The 17041-nt window shown below is 32.7% G+C and overlaps 2 protein-coding genes across 4 annotated transcripts; one reads left to right on the top strand and one right to left on the bottom strand.

Annotated features, from left to right (window-relative positions):
• Nucleotides 1–1910: 1910 nt before the first annotated feature.
• On the bottom strand, nt 1911–17028 carry LOC145731069 (uncharacterized). 2 transcript variants are annotated; one of them, XM_081982655.1, is made up of 2 exons: nt 16230–17028; nt 1911–2503 (listed from the first exon to the last, which is right to left on the bottom strand). In XM_081982655.1, the coding sequence occupies exons 1-2, from the start codon at nt 16943–16945 to the stop codon at nt 2323–2325; spliced, it is 897 nt and encodes a 298-aa protein (XP_081838781.1). In that variant the 5' UTR covers nt 16946–17028; the 3' UTR covers nt 1911–2322. The 2 variants fall into 2 exon arrangements, 1 of the variants encoding a protein (XP_081838781.1); XR_014178737.1 differs by lacking the exon at nt 16230–17028 and adding an exon at nt 15146–15300 and having other exon boundaries at nt 2340–2503.
• Nucleotides 3392–5322, top strand: LOC145731072 (uncharacterized). 2 transcript variants are annotated; one of them, XM_081982659.1, is made up of 7 exons: nt 3392–3513; nt 3565–3688; nt 3802–4058; nt 4117–4224; nt 4293–4407; nt 4576–4813; nt 4872–5322. In XM_081982659.1, exons 2-7 carry the CDS (start codon nt 3618–3620, stop codon nt 4911–4913), a joined length of 831 nt encoding a protein of 276 aa, XP_081838785.1. In that variant the 5' UTR covers nt 3392–3513; nt 3565–3617; the 3' UTR covers nt 4914–5322. The 2 variants fall into 2 exon arrangements, with proteins under 2 accessions (XP_081838785.1, XP_081838786.1); XM_081982660.1 differs by having other exon boundaries at nt 3410–3513; nt 3573–3688.
• Nucleotides 17029–17041: the final 13 nt, after the last annotated feature.

Here is a 17041-nt window from a genome sequence, read left to right as displayed (position 1 = left end):
GAGGCCGCACTTGGAATATTCCTAGATCTTTCGAAGGCCTATGACTGTCTACATCGAGAAATCTTATTAAATAAAATGGAAAAATATGGGATAAGGGGGCAACCATTGGAGTGGGTAAGGTCATACTTGCAAAACAGGCAGCAAATAGTGGCTGTCACTAATGATGGTCAATCTTGTAAATCAGGTACTCTTTCGAACGATTATAGAATAGCACAATTTAGCATTATAGGGCCGGTCCTCTTTGTAATCTTCATAAACCACTTGTATTCGGTAGCAGATGAACCATGGTAAACTATTATTAACTATGCCGATGACACCAACTTGTTGATTGGAGACAAAAATAGTTTGAACCTAGTAAGCAATAGTCAATATTTAACGTCTAAAATTGAAGCATGGTTTGCTGATAACGGCTTAATTTTGAACGCAGAGAAAACTGATTTAGTCCTGTTCAGGACAAAACAATCAAACTTTGGTAAACTGGAAGGACTCCCGATTGTCGGGAAAGACATAACAGTATCTGAAAACACGAGGTTCCTAGGGGTTTATCTGGATGAGAACCTTGACTGGTCTTTTCATTTGGATAAACTCTTGAAAACTTTGGGAACTATCTGCTACGGAATACGATTCACTGGTAAATATCTAAGTGGAGCAATGTCTAAAAATTCTGTATAGCGCCAATTTTGAATCTAGACTGAAGTATGGTATTATGTTCTGGGGTCGAGATGGTAGGGTTCAGAACATTTTTATTGCTCAAAAACGAGTTATGAGAATAATTAAAAAAATGGATTATCGGAAATCATGTAGAAACACTTTCAGGTCAATGGGACTAATGACAGTATACGCTCTGTATATATATGAATGCTTAATGTTCTTTTTCAACAACAGAAGTTTATTTTTTCAGAATCCACAGGTAAACAAATATAATACAAGATCAACCCATCAAATTATGTATCCAACACACCGGCTGCAAATAACAGAAAAAACTCCCCACTATATGTGTATAAAGCTCTTCAATAAGTTACCTATGGATATTAAAACAATTGTGAGTAACCAAAAATTTAAAAGGGAGCTAAAAAAGTTATTAATACAATTGGAACCCTATCATCTCGACGATTACCTAAACATGTAGAGGTTGAACTCTCCTGTATTGAATGAGTATACTATATCATAAGTATAATAATATACCTAAGTAGTCTTTCTTTTGCTGACGCAATTTCATTTTGTTGTATACGTTGTTTATGACAATCTTGAAATAAAGTTACTATTTCTATTCGGGCCTGTTTATATCATAGTAACCCTTACGCCCGCCTGTTCTGACCGACACGGTTTTATGGCTGACGGTTTATGGATAACTTCACACAAACGATAATTTAATGTCTTTCGTTAAATTATTATAGTTGAATTATGCGCTATATTTAGTTATTTTTTACATGTTCTGTTTAAGTGGCTATTTAATTTACTTGTTAATGTGCTACAATTTAAATATGCTGGTTTTTCCCGAGTAGTAGGATAGTAATCGTACGAAATTTTTTTGAAAACGTCTAAGATCTAAACTGGCAACCCACGATTAATTTTTGAAGTATGGTTTATATAGCCGCTCGTATTATTTGTCGATGTAGAATCGATGGTGAATTTTTTGCAATTATTAAAAACACCTTGTATTTCTAAAATGTCAGATAAATGCTTTGAGGAGTATAGATACTGGTATAGCAGATTTGAAGTATTTACTTTAAATTTGACGGGGAAAAGCAAATGCTCTTTTTATTAAAATGGTCCACAAGATATCACCACAACCTGTAAACATGCATCCACCTCCAAATCCGTAATTAAAGTTTCCAATAAAACTTTTTGCTACAGGGACATCAGCACAGCCAAACAGAAAACAAAAGAAATAACGTATCCAAATAAACTTATTGAACATGCAGATATATTAATATTCATCCATCACCAAAAACATAAATAAAGAAAATACAACACAAAATAATCTCTATAGGTACTATGCAAAAAGTCAAACGAAAATATAGGATGACGTAAAAATGTAATAAACAGATAATTATTTTGAACGCAACCAACAAAGAAGTAAATGTTACATTCAAAACATTTATCTGTCGATTTTATTGTAACGTCATCCAATTTTTGTTTGATTTTTCTCATAGGTACTGCAAACACAAAATATACAAATATAAAACGTAGGTAATATAGAAATAAAAATAATTATTTCCTAATAAAAAGATCGAACAAAAAACCAGCAAAACATGCAAATAATAAAAACAGATTAAAGATATTAAAAAAGTAAAATTAAGAAAAAGAGTAAAAGAACTACTAACGCATAGGGGGCATTTGGTTGAATATTTTGTGGTTTTTATTAGCCCATTCCACAAAGTTTTGCCCTAAGGTGGCCACGCATAAGTACAACATTGTCGCGTCATCTTCAGCTCTATGCTTAGGATTAACTTTTTTCTTTAGTAGGCGCTCGTACACGTCGACCAACTTATAGCTCAATCTAGAACAATAATCTTTTATAAGTAAAGTGATTACAAATTGAAAACAGTATTATGATACATAATTAATCAGTAACGATTATTATCAGAGTCCAACATAGCGTACCGTAATGGGGTCGTAGATCATAGTGGAGTTTAAGATTTTATTATATTTCGTCCTGTTAGTAGTCAATAATTATTCAACGCTTAGCAACGATTTAAACAATTTTTTATTCATTAGATGTTTAATAGTATATTGTACAACAAGGGTGAATAAGACGTCCCTATCGCACGAGGACGAAAATTTGAATAGGACGAGGGCAATATGGACAATTCGCCCGGGTTTTACAGGCTATTTTTTCTACGACTAATTGGAATTACTTACCAAATTTCACACAAATAAACACTCAATGATTTTTGGTTTACGATCCTCGGTTTGATAGTTATGTTTTCTATTTTGGGAGTTGCATCGGGTTTACGTAGAATCAAACTACAACAGTATAGCCGACCTTTCGCAAATTTATTTTTGCATCTTCAGCGCCTCCAATATCGCCAATTGATTTGGGCTGTTATACCAGGTGTCCAAGAGCACCCTGGACATAGGAGATTAACATGGGAAAATGGTTTTGATTTTTTTGCACCTGTACGGTTTATTTAATGGAAAAACGCTTTAGATAAAAGTTGTAGAGCACATTTTCAGCTATCAAATTGTATTTTTTTCAATACCGTAGATTTGACCATTAAGACGAAAAACGGATCTAAAATTCGGAAATTTTAAATCTCCCGCCAAGCGGTCGTTAAAGAAAGTTTTTATCCGGCGGTGCTACCAACCTTTCAAAATCATAACAAATCGCTGTCAGTCATTCTGTAATCAAAACATTCAAAACAAGTTTATTTAGTAATAATTTTAAGTTACTACCATTGACATATTATTAAAATGGACGCGGCGAAAGACAGAGAAGAACGAATCGAGATTAAACGAGAGAGACAGATCTACAGTACAGTATTACAAGCCACGCCCACCCATTTAATTGTATGTGTTTTCAGTGTCGTTGTTACTTTTTCAAGTGTATTTTTCTAATAGTTTTTTAGCCCTACCCTCAAAAACGGTTTTTTTAAAACCTAACCCACTGAACAATGGTTCAAAGTTGCTCTGCGTTCGGATGTTCATCCAAAAGTATTGGCGGGTGCAATATTAAGTTTCACAGGTATGGGGTTAGGTTAGGCCATTTTAGCATCAGGCAAAGTTCACTGAACTTGTGCTAAACAATCCTTCCAATTAGTTCATAAGTCTCTATTAAAGTGAATAAACATTCCTTAGGTTCGCTAAAGATCCTGTGCTTCAAAGAAAATGGGTAAACGCCACTAAGAGAAAAAACTTCAAGCCTAGCAAAACTTCAGTGCTTTGCCAAAAACATTTTCTTGAAAGTGATTACAAAGAAACTGTGATGGAAACTAAGGTTCTGAAAAAGGAAGCAGTCCCTTCTTTATTCAACTTTCCTGCCAAATTGATTAATACCTCAACCCCTACAACCAAACCTAGAAGAGTGTTAATTCGAAAAAGACAAGATGAGGAAGGTAATCATTAAATAGTGTTCTCAAACTTGGTTGTTCAACTATGCACTTTTATTTATAGATACATGTTTGTTGCCTTTAGCTAAGCAAGTAGCTGAGGTATGTAATTCTAATATAAATAATGATGAACCCGAGCAAGCCAGTACCCAGTTCAGCCCTAATCAGTTTGGTAAGTTAAAGAACAAACATGATTCATATTGCTGGCAACATTTTTTCATTAACATTTTAATAATTTAGACATTACCACATCAAAGCCAGATAACAAAGTTATTCAAACCACAGCAGGGGAGAAAGAGGTTTTACTAAAAACACAGACTGTCCTCGAAGTGAAAAAATCAAGTCATAGGAAAAGGTATGGAAGTAAGGCTATATTATTGAGCAGTGTGTACCTAAATCCCTTTATAGGTATTGTTAAAATAAAACAAATAGGGCTTTAAAACTGAAAAAAGAGGGTTTTACTACTCTCTCTTTGATCACCATGTTCTCGACCATGTTTTTAAGGTTTGCTGATTTATTTTAGAATCAGAGTTGAGCCAGTATTCCTTGGGGATTTTAGAGAAAAGGATCTTGAGTGTCCTATAAAGAGAAAACGCTATTGGATGCAAACTCAAGATAAACTAAAAATGTTGTCAAGAAAGACTAAAATTCTGCAGGCCTGTTTAAAACGACGAGAGTCTAAAATAGCCGGTATGAACTCCCTAGTTGACCATCTTAGAAAGCAAAATCATTTAACTTCAAATGAGTCGTTTTTTTTGAAGGTGGGTAAAATTTTGGTGTACTTATTTTATTAATTTTCAATTCTGCAAATTTTATTAGAAACAATCCCAAAGCTATTCAGCGTATCACTCGACCGATTAGCAAGCGTGCTGCAGCTTGTATTGAAGTTGGTGGGGGTATTTTCGAAAATATTCTAAATTAGTTTAGTTTTGTTGTTTAGACCACAATTATTTGTTTGTATTGCTTTTGAAATGAAAAACAGTCATACAAAACTTAAGGACCGATTATTTCAGCAACGGTTAAGAATCGGATTAAACAATATGGGTTCATTTATCTTATTTTAACCTCCTGAACGCATTCCTAAAATATTTCCCTTTCCACCCGAAACACCCTGTATAATATGTAGAATTAAAAAGCCATTAAACCATAGAAGTAATATATGACATAAAACTAAAAAAAAGCATTATAACTTTAAATTAATTTATGGGATTATTATTAAAAAGTATATTAAGATGCAATTGGATTTGAAAATAAACATTTTCTACCCCCAGATATGGATATAAATTCTCCTGTGTAGAAAACCATTATTATTAATAGTACCTATAGGTTATAAGGTACTTATAGATATAGATATAGATTATTAGTTCACGTTACACATATTATTTGTAAAACATAAGTAAGAGTGTTTTGTATTATTGCTTAAAAAGGATTTGTAGACCTACCTACATGTAGATTTTCTTTTCTCTTTTTATATAGGTAGGTATATATTCAAATGTAAACGAATTTTATTGTTTATTCACATGCAGCAGATGAAGAATAAATCAAGACCATTATATAAATTATTTCAACCAGTTTCAAATTTCAATTAATACCTATAATTGAAAACTTGATTACTTTCATGTTTTATAAAACTTTTAAATATACCTATTTAGGAACTTATTGCGATAATGTGTTCTAGGTCTAGGCTTGGTTTTATGTACTTCCAATCTCACACAAGTATACATACAAGATCCTCAGAGAGAGTGCACTTTTTGTCTTAATATCAAATGCTTTTAAAATCATTTTATATTAAGACAAAAAGTACACGTCAATAAATAATAATTTTATAATATAATTCTATGTAGATGTGACTTTAACTTGTAGTTTATAGTTGAAATTTATCAGTAAATTAGTTTAGAAATATCCAAAACTATTAAAACTCTATAAATAAACATTGATAAGTAAATAGCCCACAAAATTATTCCAAAGTACGAGCAAATACGAGCATGGTAGGAGCAGGCTACCCGTACTAGTTTCTCTCTCTCTCGCTCCACCCTCCGGCTCGCATGCTTAATGTGGGAGAGCGACTATAAGGCCGGTCCATATTTAGTATGTCAATGGTTACTACCCACATATTGCAAAGAAAATACAAATAAATCGTGATAAAGATACTTTATCAGTAGCCACAGCTCAAAAATCTGGTGAGTTGCGTTTATAACCTCATTCAATGTCTCTACTCAACTTATTTACTTTGTAGCAAAATTCTTTAAGAAAACACTGGTTTTGCTTGCAAATATTTAATGAGGACGACCGAATCACCTATCTCAAGCCTCTTCATAACACTACCAAACTATTTAAAGTGATAAAAACAATGGACTAGGAAGGCCTGCAGATGTTTGAAGATAAGTTGCTTTACTATACAGGAACCACAAAAGAGGGCAAGTACTTCCCTCAAAAGTGATTTAATTTAGTGACCTATGTGACTGCTAGTTTTATTGTATCCTTCTGTTTTGTAGTGTTATCAAAACACCATAGTGTTTAAGTGGTTTTATATTGTATGATGTTAAAAAAAGGCATTTTTTATAACCGATTGTCAATGTTTTTTTCCTAGTTCTACAGGGTAAGGTAAGTACTGATATTTAATTAGCTCTATTAGTTAACTTGAACATCATTCACCTACAAGGATACGGTAAAATGTCTACTAACCAAAAATTATTTATTTGCAAGAAATGTGTAACTCGAGTTCACATTTGATTAGTAAAGGTATGTCCTGTGAAATGGTGTATTGAATTAGAAGCAAGCTGTTTCTCTTTAGAGACTTTCAATCACTACATTTCACCTACCTTCGCTAATTTGGAGCTGATTGGACACTATTATCCAAACAAACATTAGGTTAATAAGACAAAGTGGTTTTTAGCATAGCTTGTATGGTGAAAGGTTGGTTCACCCACTCACCCTCAATCTGTGGAACAATCACTGTTTATGTGGTAAGACCAGTTTGCTCTGCCACCTATTGTACCTAAGCTTTTCACTTGAAGAAAATGTATACTACCTTACCTACCCTACCTTGAACTGTGAATAAATAATTAATACAAACGTTCAGTGTACAAAGTTTTATTTGGAACAATTAAGTGTGTGGAAAAAAGCACACAATTATAATGTTAATACCTAAACCTAGAATAGAACAGCTCATGTAGATAGCTCAATTGAAAAGTTGGTTTTTTGACAATACCTACCCATATACAAAAAGTTTTGTCACCTGACTGTGTAAGTCCATATTCTGTTCCTAGAAGGGGTTTCTCATAGGTTTTATAGCCAGTTTAAGATTATTCACATTTCACAGTCACATCAAATTTTGAGATTTAAGTCAGATATCAACACTGAATCATTTTAAGTTTTAGTTGCAACACTGATGAAGACCCTCGCTGATGATAGTAAATGAAGTTAAGCACATTGAAGCTAAATCACACCACTTTTGAAGGAAGTATTTGGCCCCTTTGTTGTTGTTCCTGTCCAGTAGGAAACTTATCTTCAAAGATCTGGCTTCATTGTCCACTGTTTTCATCACTTTAAATCGTTTGGTAGTGTTATGAAGAGGCTTGAGATAGGTGATTCGGTCATTCTCATTAAATATTTGCAAGCAAAACCAGTGTTTTCTTAAAGAGTTTTGCTACAAAGTAAATAAGTTGAGTAGACCCATTCAATGAGGTTATTAGCGAGACCCGATATAAACTTTCTTTAACGACCGCTTGGCGCGAGATTTAAAATTTCCGAATTTTAGATCCGTTTTTCGTCTTAATGGTCAAATCTACGGTATTAAAAAATTACAAGTTGATAGCTGAAAATGTGCTCTACAACTTTTATCTAAAGCGTTTTTCCATTAAATAAACCGTACAGGCACAAAAAAATCAAAACCGTTTTCCCATGTTAATCTCCTATGTCCAGGGTGCTCTTGGATACCTGGTATAACTATTACTATTAGTTGATTTAGTGTTTTTGTCATTGATTGGTTTTAGATGGTAGTTTGATGGTCATTGATGGTTAAAGTATGCTGTGTGTAGCCCCTCTATGTCTGTACGTTTGTTCACACTGGTTTTTTTTTTTTTTGCGTATATTGATCATTTCTGATATAAGTCATTTTTTGTAGTTTGTATGTCCAAAATTGTCGTTCCTTCGAAGGAAGTTAGGCCCTGTTTTTATTTTGTGTTCCACAAGTGCTGTTGGGTTTGTCTTATATAATTCTTTTCATCATTTGGTGTTCTTTAATCCGTTGTTTAAGATATCGAGATGTTTGGCCTATATGTATATGTTTTGTTACATTTGCTACAAGGGATGTTATTGACGACATTTGATTTGATGTTCGGTGGGTTTTTGGTTTTGAGTCTTGAAAAGAATTTACTTTTTATAGTATTTTGGCTTTTTTCAGTGATTCTTATTATTTTGTGGTCTGCGGTTTCGTACGTATTTTCTGTTTTCAGGGTGCTCTGAGTTCAAGTTTAGGAATCTCCCTGAAAATGTTGGTTTGTGGTACCAGTCTGTTTCCAATTGTTCAGTCTCTGTTTTGATTACATGTACATCTAGGAACGGCAACATACTATTCTGCTATTGTAAATTGTAACTTTGTATGGTAGAAGTTAAACGTGTCTAAAGTTTTTTTGTTCATTAGTTTTTGGTATAGCTGTTCTAATGTCATAGCGACATACCTTTTGAAGAAGGGTACTGTAAATGGCAACTTAGCAATGCAAGTATTTTGGAGGTGCAAATTGGTGATAGACAGTTCCATTCCTAGTCCGTATATTTGTTTGAAAAATTGATTTTTATACTGGAAGTAATTATTGTCAAACACAAACTTTAGAAGTTGTGTGAATTCTGTTTTTGGAATTTTAGTGTGGTCTTTTATTAGTTCCCATTTTTTAATTACCAAGTCTAAAACAATGTCTGTAGGAATGTTTGTGAATAAGGAAATTACATTGAGAGCTCTAATTTCATAATTATCCGGTATTGTTTAATTTCTTATAAATGTTGGGAACTCAAATGAATTTTTAACATATTTATCATCTTTGGTAAATGCATTTTGCAGGACATTTGACAAATACTTTGTGAGGCTGTATAGTGGGGAGCCAACAAAAGAGACTATTGTGTATTTTAGGAGAGTTTTGAAAATTTGACAGGATACTGATGTGGGCATGCCCAATCAATCAATCGGAAGTGGTTGCACTTCCGTTTATACCGGAAGTCTCTCACAACTTTCTTATTTTAAATAGAACACACTATATATTATTACATATTTGGATTCCTCACAAAATTCTGACCAACTTTTGTGTACAATGCGCTATGCCTATCTCTAGCCGTTTTCGAAATATTTGATGTTTTTCCAAAAAAGTGACAGTTGCAACGCTCAACATATTTTTGTACTCTGTCAAAACCGTATTTCATTTTGCAATGAAACTTTGGGTTATTGTAAATAAAGGATCGTTTTATTAAACTGGGGCTGCGTAATGACTCATTTGTATACAGGGTCGTCAAAAAAAAATCATAAACTTGCCACTAAAAAAAATAAAAAATCTCAAGTTTTTTAAATAGAAACCCACATTTTTTATGACGGAATCATTTTGAGCATTAAAAATTACTATACGTTTCATTTTACTTGCCTATACCTAAATCCAACCCATTTCGTTTTATTTGAGAATTAACCTTTTTTTTATTAGGCTGCATGGTTGGGATTAGCTGGTACTCTAGTTGGTCATGCTTTTGACACACGGTGATATTGGAGACCTGCAGAGCATGTAAATAACATTAGTTTTGAGTGTTTTGACAACTGCAAATATGCCGTCGCGGTTACGTTATTCAAACCAAGATTACTTAAATCTGTTTATCATTTACGGAGAATGTGTTGTAATAAAGTTGTGAGTAGAACATGTGAGGTATTTGCCGCTCGTTATCCAGAAAAACCAAAGCTATCACCAAAAGCTGTCAAGCAAATAATTGAAAATTTTAAAAATACGGGATCTGTGAAGAGAAAAGCTATTAAAACAAAACCAATCCTTAATAATACAAATGTAGAAATTGCAATTTTGGGCTATTTTGTTGCAAATCCAACTTCGTCAATATGACGTTTCCGTAGAATCAGGCATATCCAAAAGCTCAATTCAAAGGATCCTGAAGAAACATAAATTTCACCCCTTTTCATTTAAATTAGTGCAACACTTAAAAGAGGTTGACTTTCTGAAGAGAGTGGTTTTTAGTGCGTTTTTGCTGACTAGTCACTATGGAGAAGAATTGTTTTTGAATAATATTATTTAGAGCGACGAGGCCAAATTCCGAGCCAAATTCACTAAAAATGGAATGTTCAATAGACATAATTCACACTACCTACTGGTGTGACATAAATCCACACGTAATTAAAGGGAGAAATTTTCAAGAAACATGGAGTTTTAATAATAAAAAATGTTTATTCTCAAATAAAACGAAATGGGTTGGATTTTGGTATAGGCAAGTAAATTGAAACGTATAGTAATTTTTAATGCTAAAAATGATTCCGTCATAAAAAATGTGGGTTTCTATTTAAAAACCTTGAAATTTTTCATTTTTTTTAGTGACAAGTTTATGATTTTTTTTTGACGACCCTGTATACAAATGAGTCATTACGCACCCTCAGTTTAATAAAACGATACTTTATTTACAATAACCCAAAGTTTCATTGGAAAATGAAATACGGTTTTGACAGAGTACAAAAATATGTTGAGCGTTGCAACTGTCACTTTTTTGGAAAAACATCAAATATTTCGAAAACGGCTAGAGATAGACATACGGCACTGTAAACAAAAGTTGGTCAGAATTTTGTGAGGAATCCAAATATGTAATAATACATAGGGTGTTCTATTTAAAATAAAAAAGTTGTGATCGACTTCCGGTATAAACGAAAGTGCAACCATCTTGAAAATATTTTAGTTAGATTGGGCATACCCAAATTTTCAAAACTCTCCTATTTATACTTTTTCTAATATCAATCGATGTCTTTCGTCGTGGGGGGGAGACACCCTGTATATCAGGGGATACCCCTGTGTTTGTCTTTAGTTTTTTAAACAGATCTGCATCAATATACGATTTTTTAAAAAGGAGGTCTATTTATTTATTGTTTTTATTTTGTATGGTGGTAGTGGGGTCTTTTTTTAGTTCTAGGTAGGTGGTCTTGTCGTTTAGTTGTTGGGCAATTTTATCATTGTATTTTATTTTATCCATTATGACAGTAGTGTTTCCTTTGTCTGCAGTGGAGATAATAATGTTATTATTAATTTTTAGGAAGTCTCTAGTTTTTCTTATTAAATTTGCTATAAGAGTATTCTTTGTATTGGTGTAATAACAAACCATATATCCTCCAATTTTAACTTTTACCTTTGTTTTTTTGTACAATTACTAAAATAAAATCTGAGTATTGTATTTCACATATCAATTGAGTAAGAATATAAAAAAATTAAATTGTTGTTGTAAGTTTTCCAACAAAATGCAATGTTTTGATGCCAATTGTCAGTGAGGATGACAATGAAACAAATAACTTTCTTTACGTTCAAAATTAGCTGTAATTGGTCTATTTTATATTGCACGCTGAAGATTGTCTGTGATTGGCCTATTTCATATCGCACAGTTGCGGAAAGTCTAGGGTTCTATATTCGTTCAACTGGTGGCAATTGCCCACTTATCCGTTCTTTAAACTGTTAAAGAATTAACCAATATCCCTGTAAGAGTAGAAAAAGTCAATAGTAGGTGTCCTAATCAGTGCGCAAAGTTATGTCTTCCCGGTGGAAGCAGTAGACAAAACGACGCGAGTTCGGATAAGCTTTAAATGCGGAAAATCTACTTTGCGCACGTGTTAGGAAAAATATTTTTGTCTACGAATGAAATAACTATACGTTTTATTTTTAATTTTAAATTTTTATTGGACATTTTTCTGCATAGTGTGTGGGAAAATGCTACTTTGCATATGTAAAAGTGTGCGCAAAGTAGCTTCTTTGCGGTCATTCATAGATAAAATATTTATGAATTTGTCTAAAAAAAAATATTTCTGAAGACAATGAAAATTAGTTTATGTGGCATCACTTTACGTCAATTGGCAAGTAGTAGGAGCAGGTCTTTTTAATATAATAATTCGCATTTTTCGCACTTTACCAGACACCAGACATTCACTAAACAGTTTAAGTTCCCAAAGTGTTTTACTACGTCTACAAGAGCCACTGTGCCACAAAAAAGTAATTAATTCGTAAGAAAATTCATAATTGTTTTAGTTCTGTCACTTAATTACAAAAAAACTTAACTTACTTACTTGGCATGACAGAGTTTGACAACACTTGCATATTTGTTTAGTCATAAGCTACTCAATTTAAAATGAGAGGAAAGAACACACAGCCTTTTCCACAAAAATATTTATTAGAGGGGGCGCTTAACTAGTTTCGAGCACATCATCAGAGGCTGAAAGATTGAAAAGTCTAACAAAGAACGTTTAAATTAACCTGAACCTACCTTAAAAACCCTAAGAGGGTGGTGTTTACTCAATTTAGTTCTGATAACAAAAAACAAAGGCAAAAATAAAAAAATATAAGTAAATAGCAGACTATTTAAATTAAGTTTATAACATACTTAATAAAAGTTAAATTGTTTAGTAAAAGCTATCAGAAAATAGAATAATGCACAGGATATTCCACTTAAAAAAGTCAAAAGTTCTTAAGATGAATTAGTCAAAACTTATTTTAAATTTTGAACTTCCTCTGTAGCATCTAAGGCAAGTTATATGCATAAATCCTTTCTGTCCTTGCTGTAAAACGTTCCTACCAAATATGGGTATTCTATACTAACTTCTAACAATGGAAATACAGTCAACTTTCCAAGAACGCTTAAATTAACCTTAACATACCTTAAAAACCCTAAGAGGGTGGTGTATACTCAATTTAGTTATGATAACAAAAACAAAGGTAAAAACTAAAAAATATAAGTAAATACCAGACTATTTAAATTAAGTTTATAACATACTTAATAAAAGTTAAATTGTTTAGAAAAAGCTATCAGAAAATAGAATAATGCACAGGATATTCCACTTAAAAAAGTCAAAAGTTCTTAAGTTGAATTAGACAAAACGTATTTTAAATTTTGAACTTCCTCTGTAGCATCTAAGGCATAAATATATGCATAAATCCTTTTTGTCCTTGCTGTAAAACGTTCCTACCAAATATGGGTATTCTATACTAACATCTAACAATGGAAATACAGTTTTCCAAGAACGCTTAAATTAACCTTAACATACCTTAAAAACCTTTAAAAAACTTTCCATCATAGTACAAAATAATATTTTTATGGAAAAATTTAAATATTAGAAACACCATTAGCTTTAGGTACTGATAATTAACGACGACGATAATTAACAAGAATTTTGTCATATCTGCTCAGGTGGTGACAAAAAGCATATTATTATACTCATGTCAACTTTCCGACATAATACAAAATAATAAAAATATTATTTTGTATTATGATGAAAAGTTGACTGTATTTCCATTGTTAGAAGTTAATATAGAATACCCATATTTGGTAGGAACGTTTTACAGCAAGGACAAAAAGGATTTATGCATATAACTTGCCTTAGATGCTACAGAGGAAGTTCAAAATTTAAAATACGTTTTGACTAATTCAACTTAAGAACTTTTGACTTTTTTAAGTTTAATATCCTGTGCATTATTCTATTTTCTACTTACTTACTACGATAGCTTTTACTAAACAATTTAACTTTTATTAAGTATGGTATTGTACCGTCGTACTCCTTAGTGACACACTTCTTGTACAACACTGTATATTGTTTACAAACAATAAACTGACACTGACTTTTAACCTCGTTATCTGACAACTTCAACTTCACTACAACCAACAACTCAACAACTAACTAACCAGGCCTGGTTCAGCTGCTTATACAGTGCGTTTTTTTTAACGAACAACATAGGATTTCACGTGTTAAATTTTTAAGCCCATGTTAGACCATGTTATTTTGGAACTACAAGTATAAAACTTGACGGGTGGCTATTTCGTACCCTGAAGCTTAAGTAAGTTTACCAATTCGGCCTAAAAAGTGTTAAAAAGCTTGCAAAAAATCATCTTCTTGCATTGTTGTTCTTTGTTGTTTTTTATACTGGCACGGCAGGTAGCAGGTAAAATTTGGCGTAGAAAGTAAAACAGGGTGATCATTAACTTTATATCAAGAAAGTTAAGAACAAAAGAAGTTATTTTATAAGTGAATTGTTCAAAGTGACCTCCGTTTGAAGCCAAACAGTATTCCAAACAATCATAAAATGCCCTCTTGACGTTCAAAAGATGTCGGATCGTGATGCAGTCAAAATATGTCACTTTACCTGCTACCTGCCCTGCCAGTATCGAAAACAACAAGGAACAACAATGTGTACAGGGAGTATGAAACGATAAAATCTTTTCGAAAAAAAGTGATTTTTTTTCCAGTTTTTAATCACTTTTTAGACCAAATTGGTAGACTTACTTAAGCTTCAGGGTACTAAAGACACACCCGTCAAGTTATAGACTTGCAGTTCCAAAATAAAATGGTCTAACATGGGCTTAAAAATTTAACACGTAAAATCCTATGTTGCGCGTTAAAAAAAACGCACTGTATAGGCTTCCATGGTTTCTAGAAAGTTCCCAAATATTCATGAAATTGACTTTCTCTCTCACACTCATTAAGCTATAACATTAATCTCTCTCTATATAAGCAACGGAGCCAGGATTTTCTAGAACACAGACAAAAGAATGTAGAACGTAAACAAAGCAACGTAACATACAGGGGTAACAACAAATAACTAAAGAAATCCTAACTAATAATCAAAAGTTCGCTTCGCAACATTTATAATATAAAAGAACTTACTCAACCTTACCAAATGTCACGTTTAATTTATGAGCCCTTCTGGGTTCACCAATTAAACTGACTCACGACGTTAAACGTCGTGCCGGGATCTCAGTTTTAAGGATGGAATCAAACACTGAGTTTTCTATTAAACACTTAAATCTATTAACCAAACAATACAGTCATGAACACACTAAAAGCTGACAATTTAACAATTCGTACTTACATATCATAAGCTAAGGACTTAGCATTTTCTGGCGGCTGGCTTGGTCACTTTCGCGTTGGAACTACTTTGGAGAACGGACTACTTAACTTGATCTTCTTGACCGAGGAGAGTCGACATCTCGACTTCCTGGGTCAGCTGGTCGCGCTGCCGTTGATTGGTTTTACACTCTTCTAACTACTCACTTATAAACTTAATTTAAATAGTCTGCTATTTACTTATATTTTTTAGTTTTTACCTTTGTTTTTTGTTATCATAACTAAATTGAGTAAACACCACCTTCTTAGGGTTTTTAAAGTATGTTAAGGTTAATTTAAGTGTTCTTGGAAAGTTGACTGTATTTCCATTGTTAGATGATAGTATAGAATACCCATATTTGGTAGGAACATTTTACAGCAAGGACAAAAAGGATTTATGCATATAACTTGCCTTAGATGCTACAGAGGAAGTTCAAAATTTAAAATCTGTTTAGTAATTATTATATTATTAAGTAATATCTGATATCTGCATCTTCAGAAATCTCCATATTAAAAGCACTTTAAAAAACGTTTCAACTCAAAATATTGAAAACACAATAGCACAATAATGACGTAGACAAGATTGTAAACAAATCACCAGTCGTTTATCATGGTTGAAGTCATAACTACTACACCTATACTATCTTATTGTTAGAGACTATTAGCAATCAATATTTCAACTAAATGATTTATTCAAAGTTTGATAAGATTCTGATAAATGGTTGAAAATAAAATAGTATTTAACCAGGGTGGAAAGTTTAATTTCTGTCTCGAGATAAAGTTCTGCTGATGCTAAAAAAACTGCCTAATATCTCGACAGAAATCAAACACTTTACACCTGTATGTAATATACTATATTACATATACACTATTCTATATTATATATACATTGTAATATACTATATATACTATATTATATTATATACGTTGTAATATACTATATTACATACATAGTTGAAAATAAAACTAGTTCCTGTCTAGTTTGTGGTTCTGCTCTAAATAATACATTAAATGGCAAACAAGGTACAGAATGATTTCAGCAATCATTAATAAAATCATAGAAAACTTACCTCTGTCTATGTTGTTTGCTTTGCTGTTTGAGTGCACACAGTTTGGCTGTCCTTGCATTACTGGGTCCACTTCCTTCACTCAACTGGGCTATTGGTCTAGTATTTCCATGTATTTTTGGTTTGCACAATGCTGATTTTCCACTTTTACACCCCCTGAATTTAATTCGAGTGATGCCTTTGCTCTCATACTCATCGACAGCCTTGCAAAGCATTTTGTTATATCCATCTTCGAAGACTGCCAAATCAAGATCATAAAACCTCAGCTGGACTGGTTCCTGTTTTTCCAACACTCTAAAAGCAAGTAGAGAATCTATACACAAAATATCATCTGGAAACTTGCATCCATTCTTCGAAATTTCCGTTCGTAAAATCGGGTAATCGAATCTGTTGCCATTATGTGCCACAAGGCAAATCGGTTTCGGGTTGTGATTCAAAAAGTTCACTATCATGCTCACAGTGTCAGCACTAAATGGGGCTGCGTTTTCAAGGTCTGCGTTGGATAAATTGGTCATCCTTTCAGTATCACTGCATATCATTTTCCTGGGGTTAAAACATAGACTTAATTTGTTTTTAATTGAACACGACCTTTCAACAAATAAATGATTAGTTTGAACTGTTATTAATGAAATTTCAATTATCTTGGTAGTATTATTGTCATTGCATGGCAAATCTGTTGTCTCTAAGTCGAGAAATGCAAAGGTCTTAATTTCCATCATTTTAAAATATAAAAAGTCTTGAAACTTGAAATTAGAATTTGCTATTGCTAGGAAGTTTGGTTATTTTTTGGGGAATTCCAAATTATAAACGCGATT

The sequence above is a fragment of the Ips typographus genome, linkage group LG6, assembly GCF_016097725.1.
Source record: "Ips typographus isolate SLU linkage group LG6, UJ_Ityp_2.0, whole genome shotgun sequence".
Taxonomy (NCBI): Eukaryota; Metazoa; Arthropoda; class Insecta; order Coleoptera; family Curculionidae; genus Ips; species Ips typographus.
The sequence above is the reverse complement of the archived record's forward strand: the minus strand, read 5'-3'. Positions and strand labels throughout refer to the sequence as shown.

Coding starts and splice junctions, on each gene's coding strand:
- LOC145731072 (XM_081982659.1), top strand. CDS start 3,618: ATGGTTCAAAGTTGCTCTGCGTTCGGATGTTCATCCAAAAGTATTGGC. Junction 3,689..3,801: donor TGCAATATTAAGTTTCACAG/GTATGGGGTTAG, acceptor AACATTCCTTAG/GTTCGCTAAAGATCCTGTGC. Junction 4,225..4,292: donor GTTCAGCCCTAATCAGTTTG/GTAAGTTAAAGA, acceptor TTAATAATTTAG/ACATTACCACATCAAAGCCA.
- LOC145731069 (XM_081982655.1), bottom strand. CDS start 16,945: ATGATGGAAATTAAGACCTTTGCATTTCTCGACTTAGAGACAACAGAT. Junction 2,504..16,229: donor AGCAAACAACATAGACAGAG/GTAAGTTTTCTA, acceptor TTATTGTTCTAG/ATTGAGCTATAAGTTGGTCG.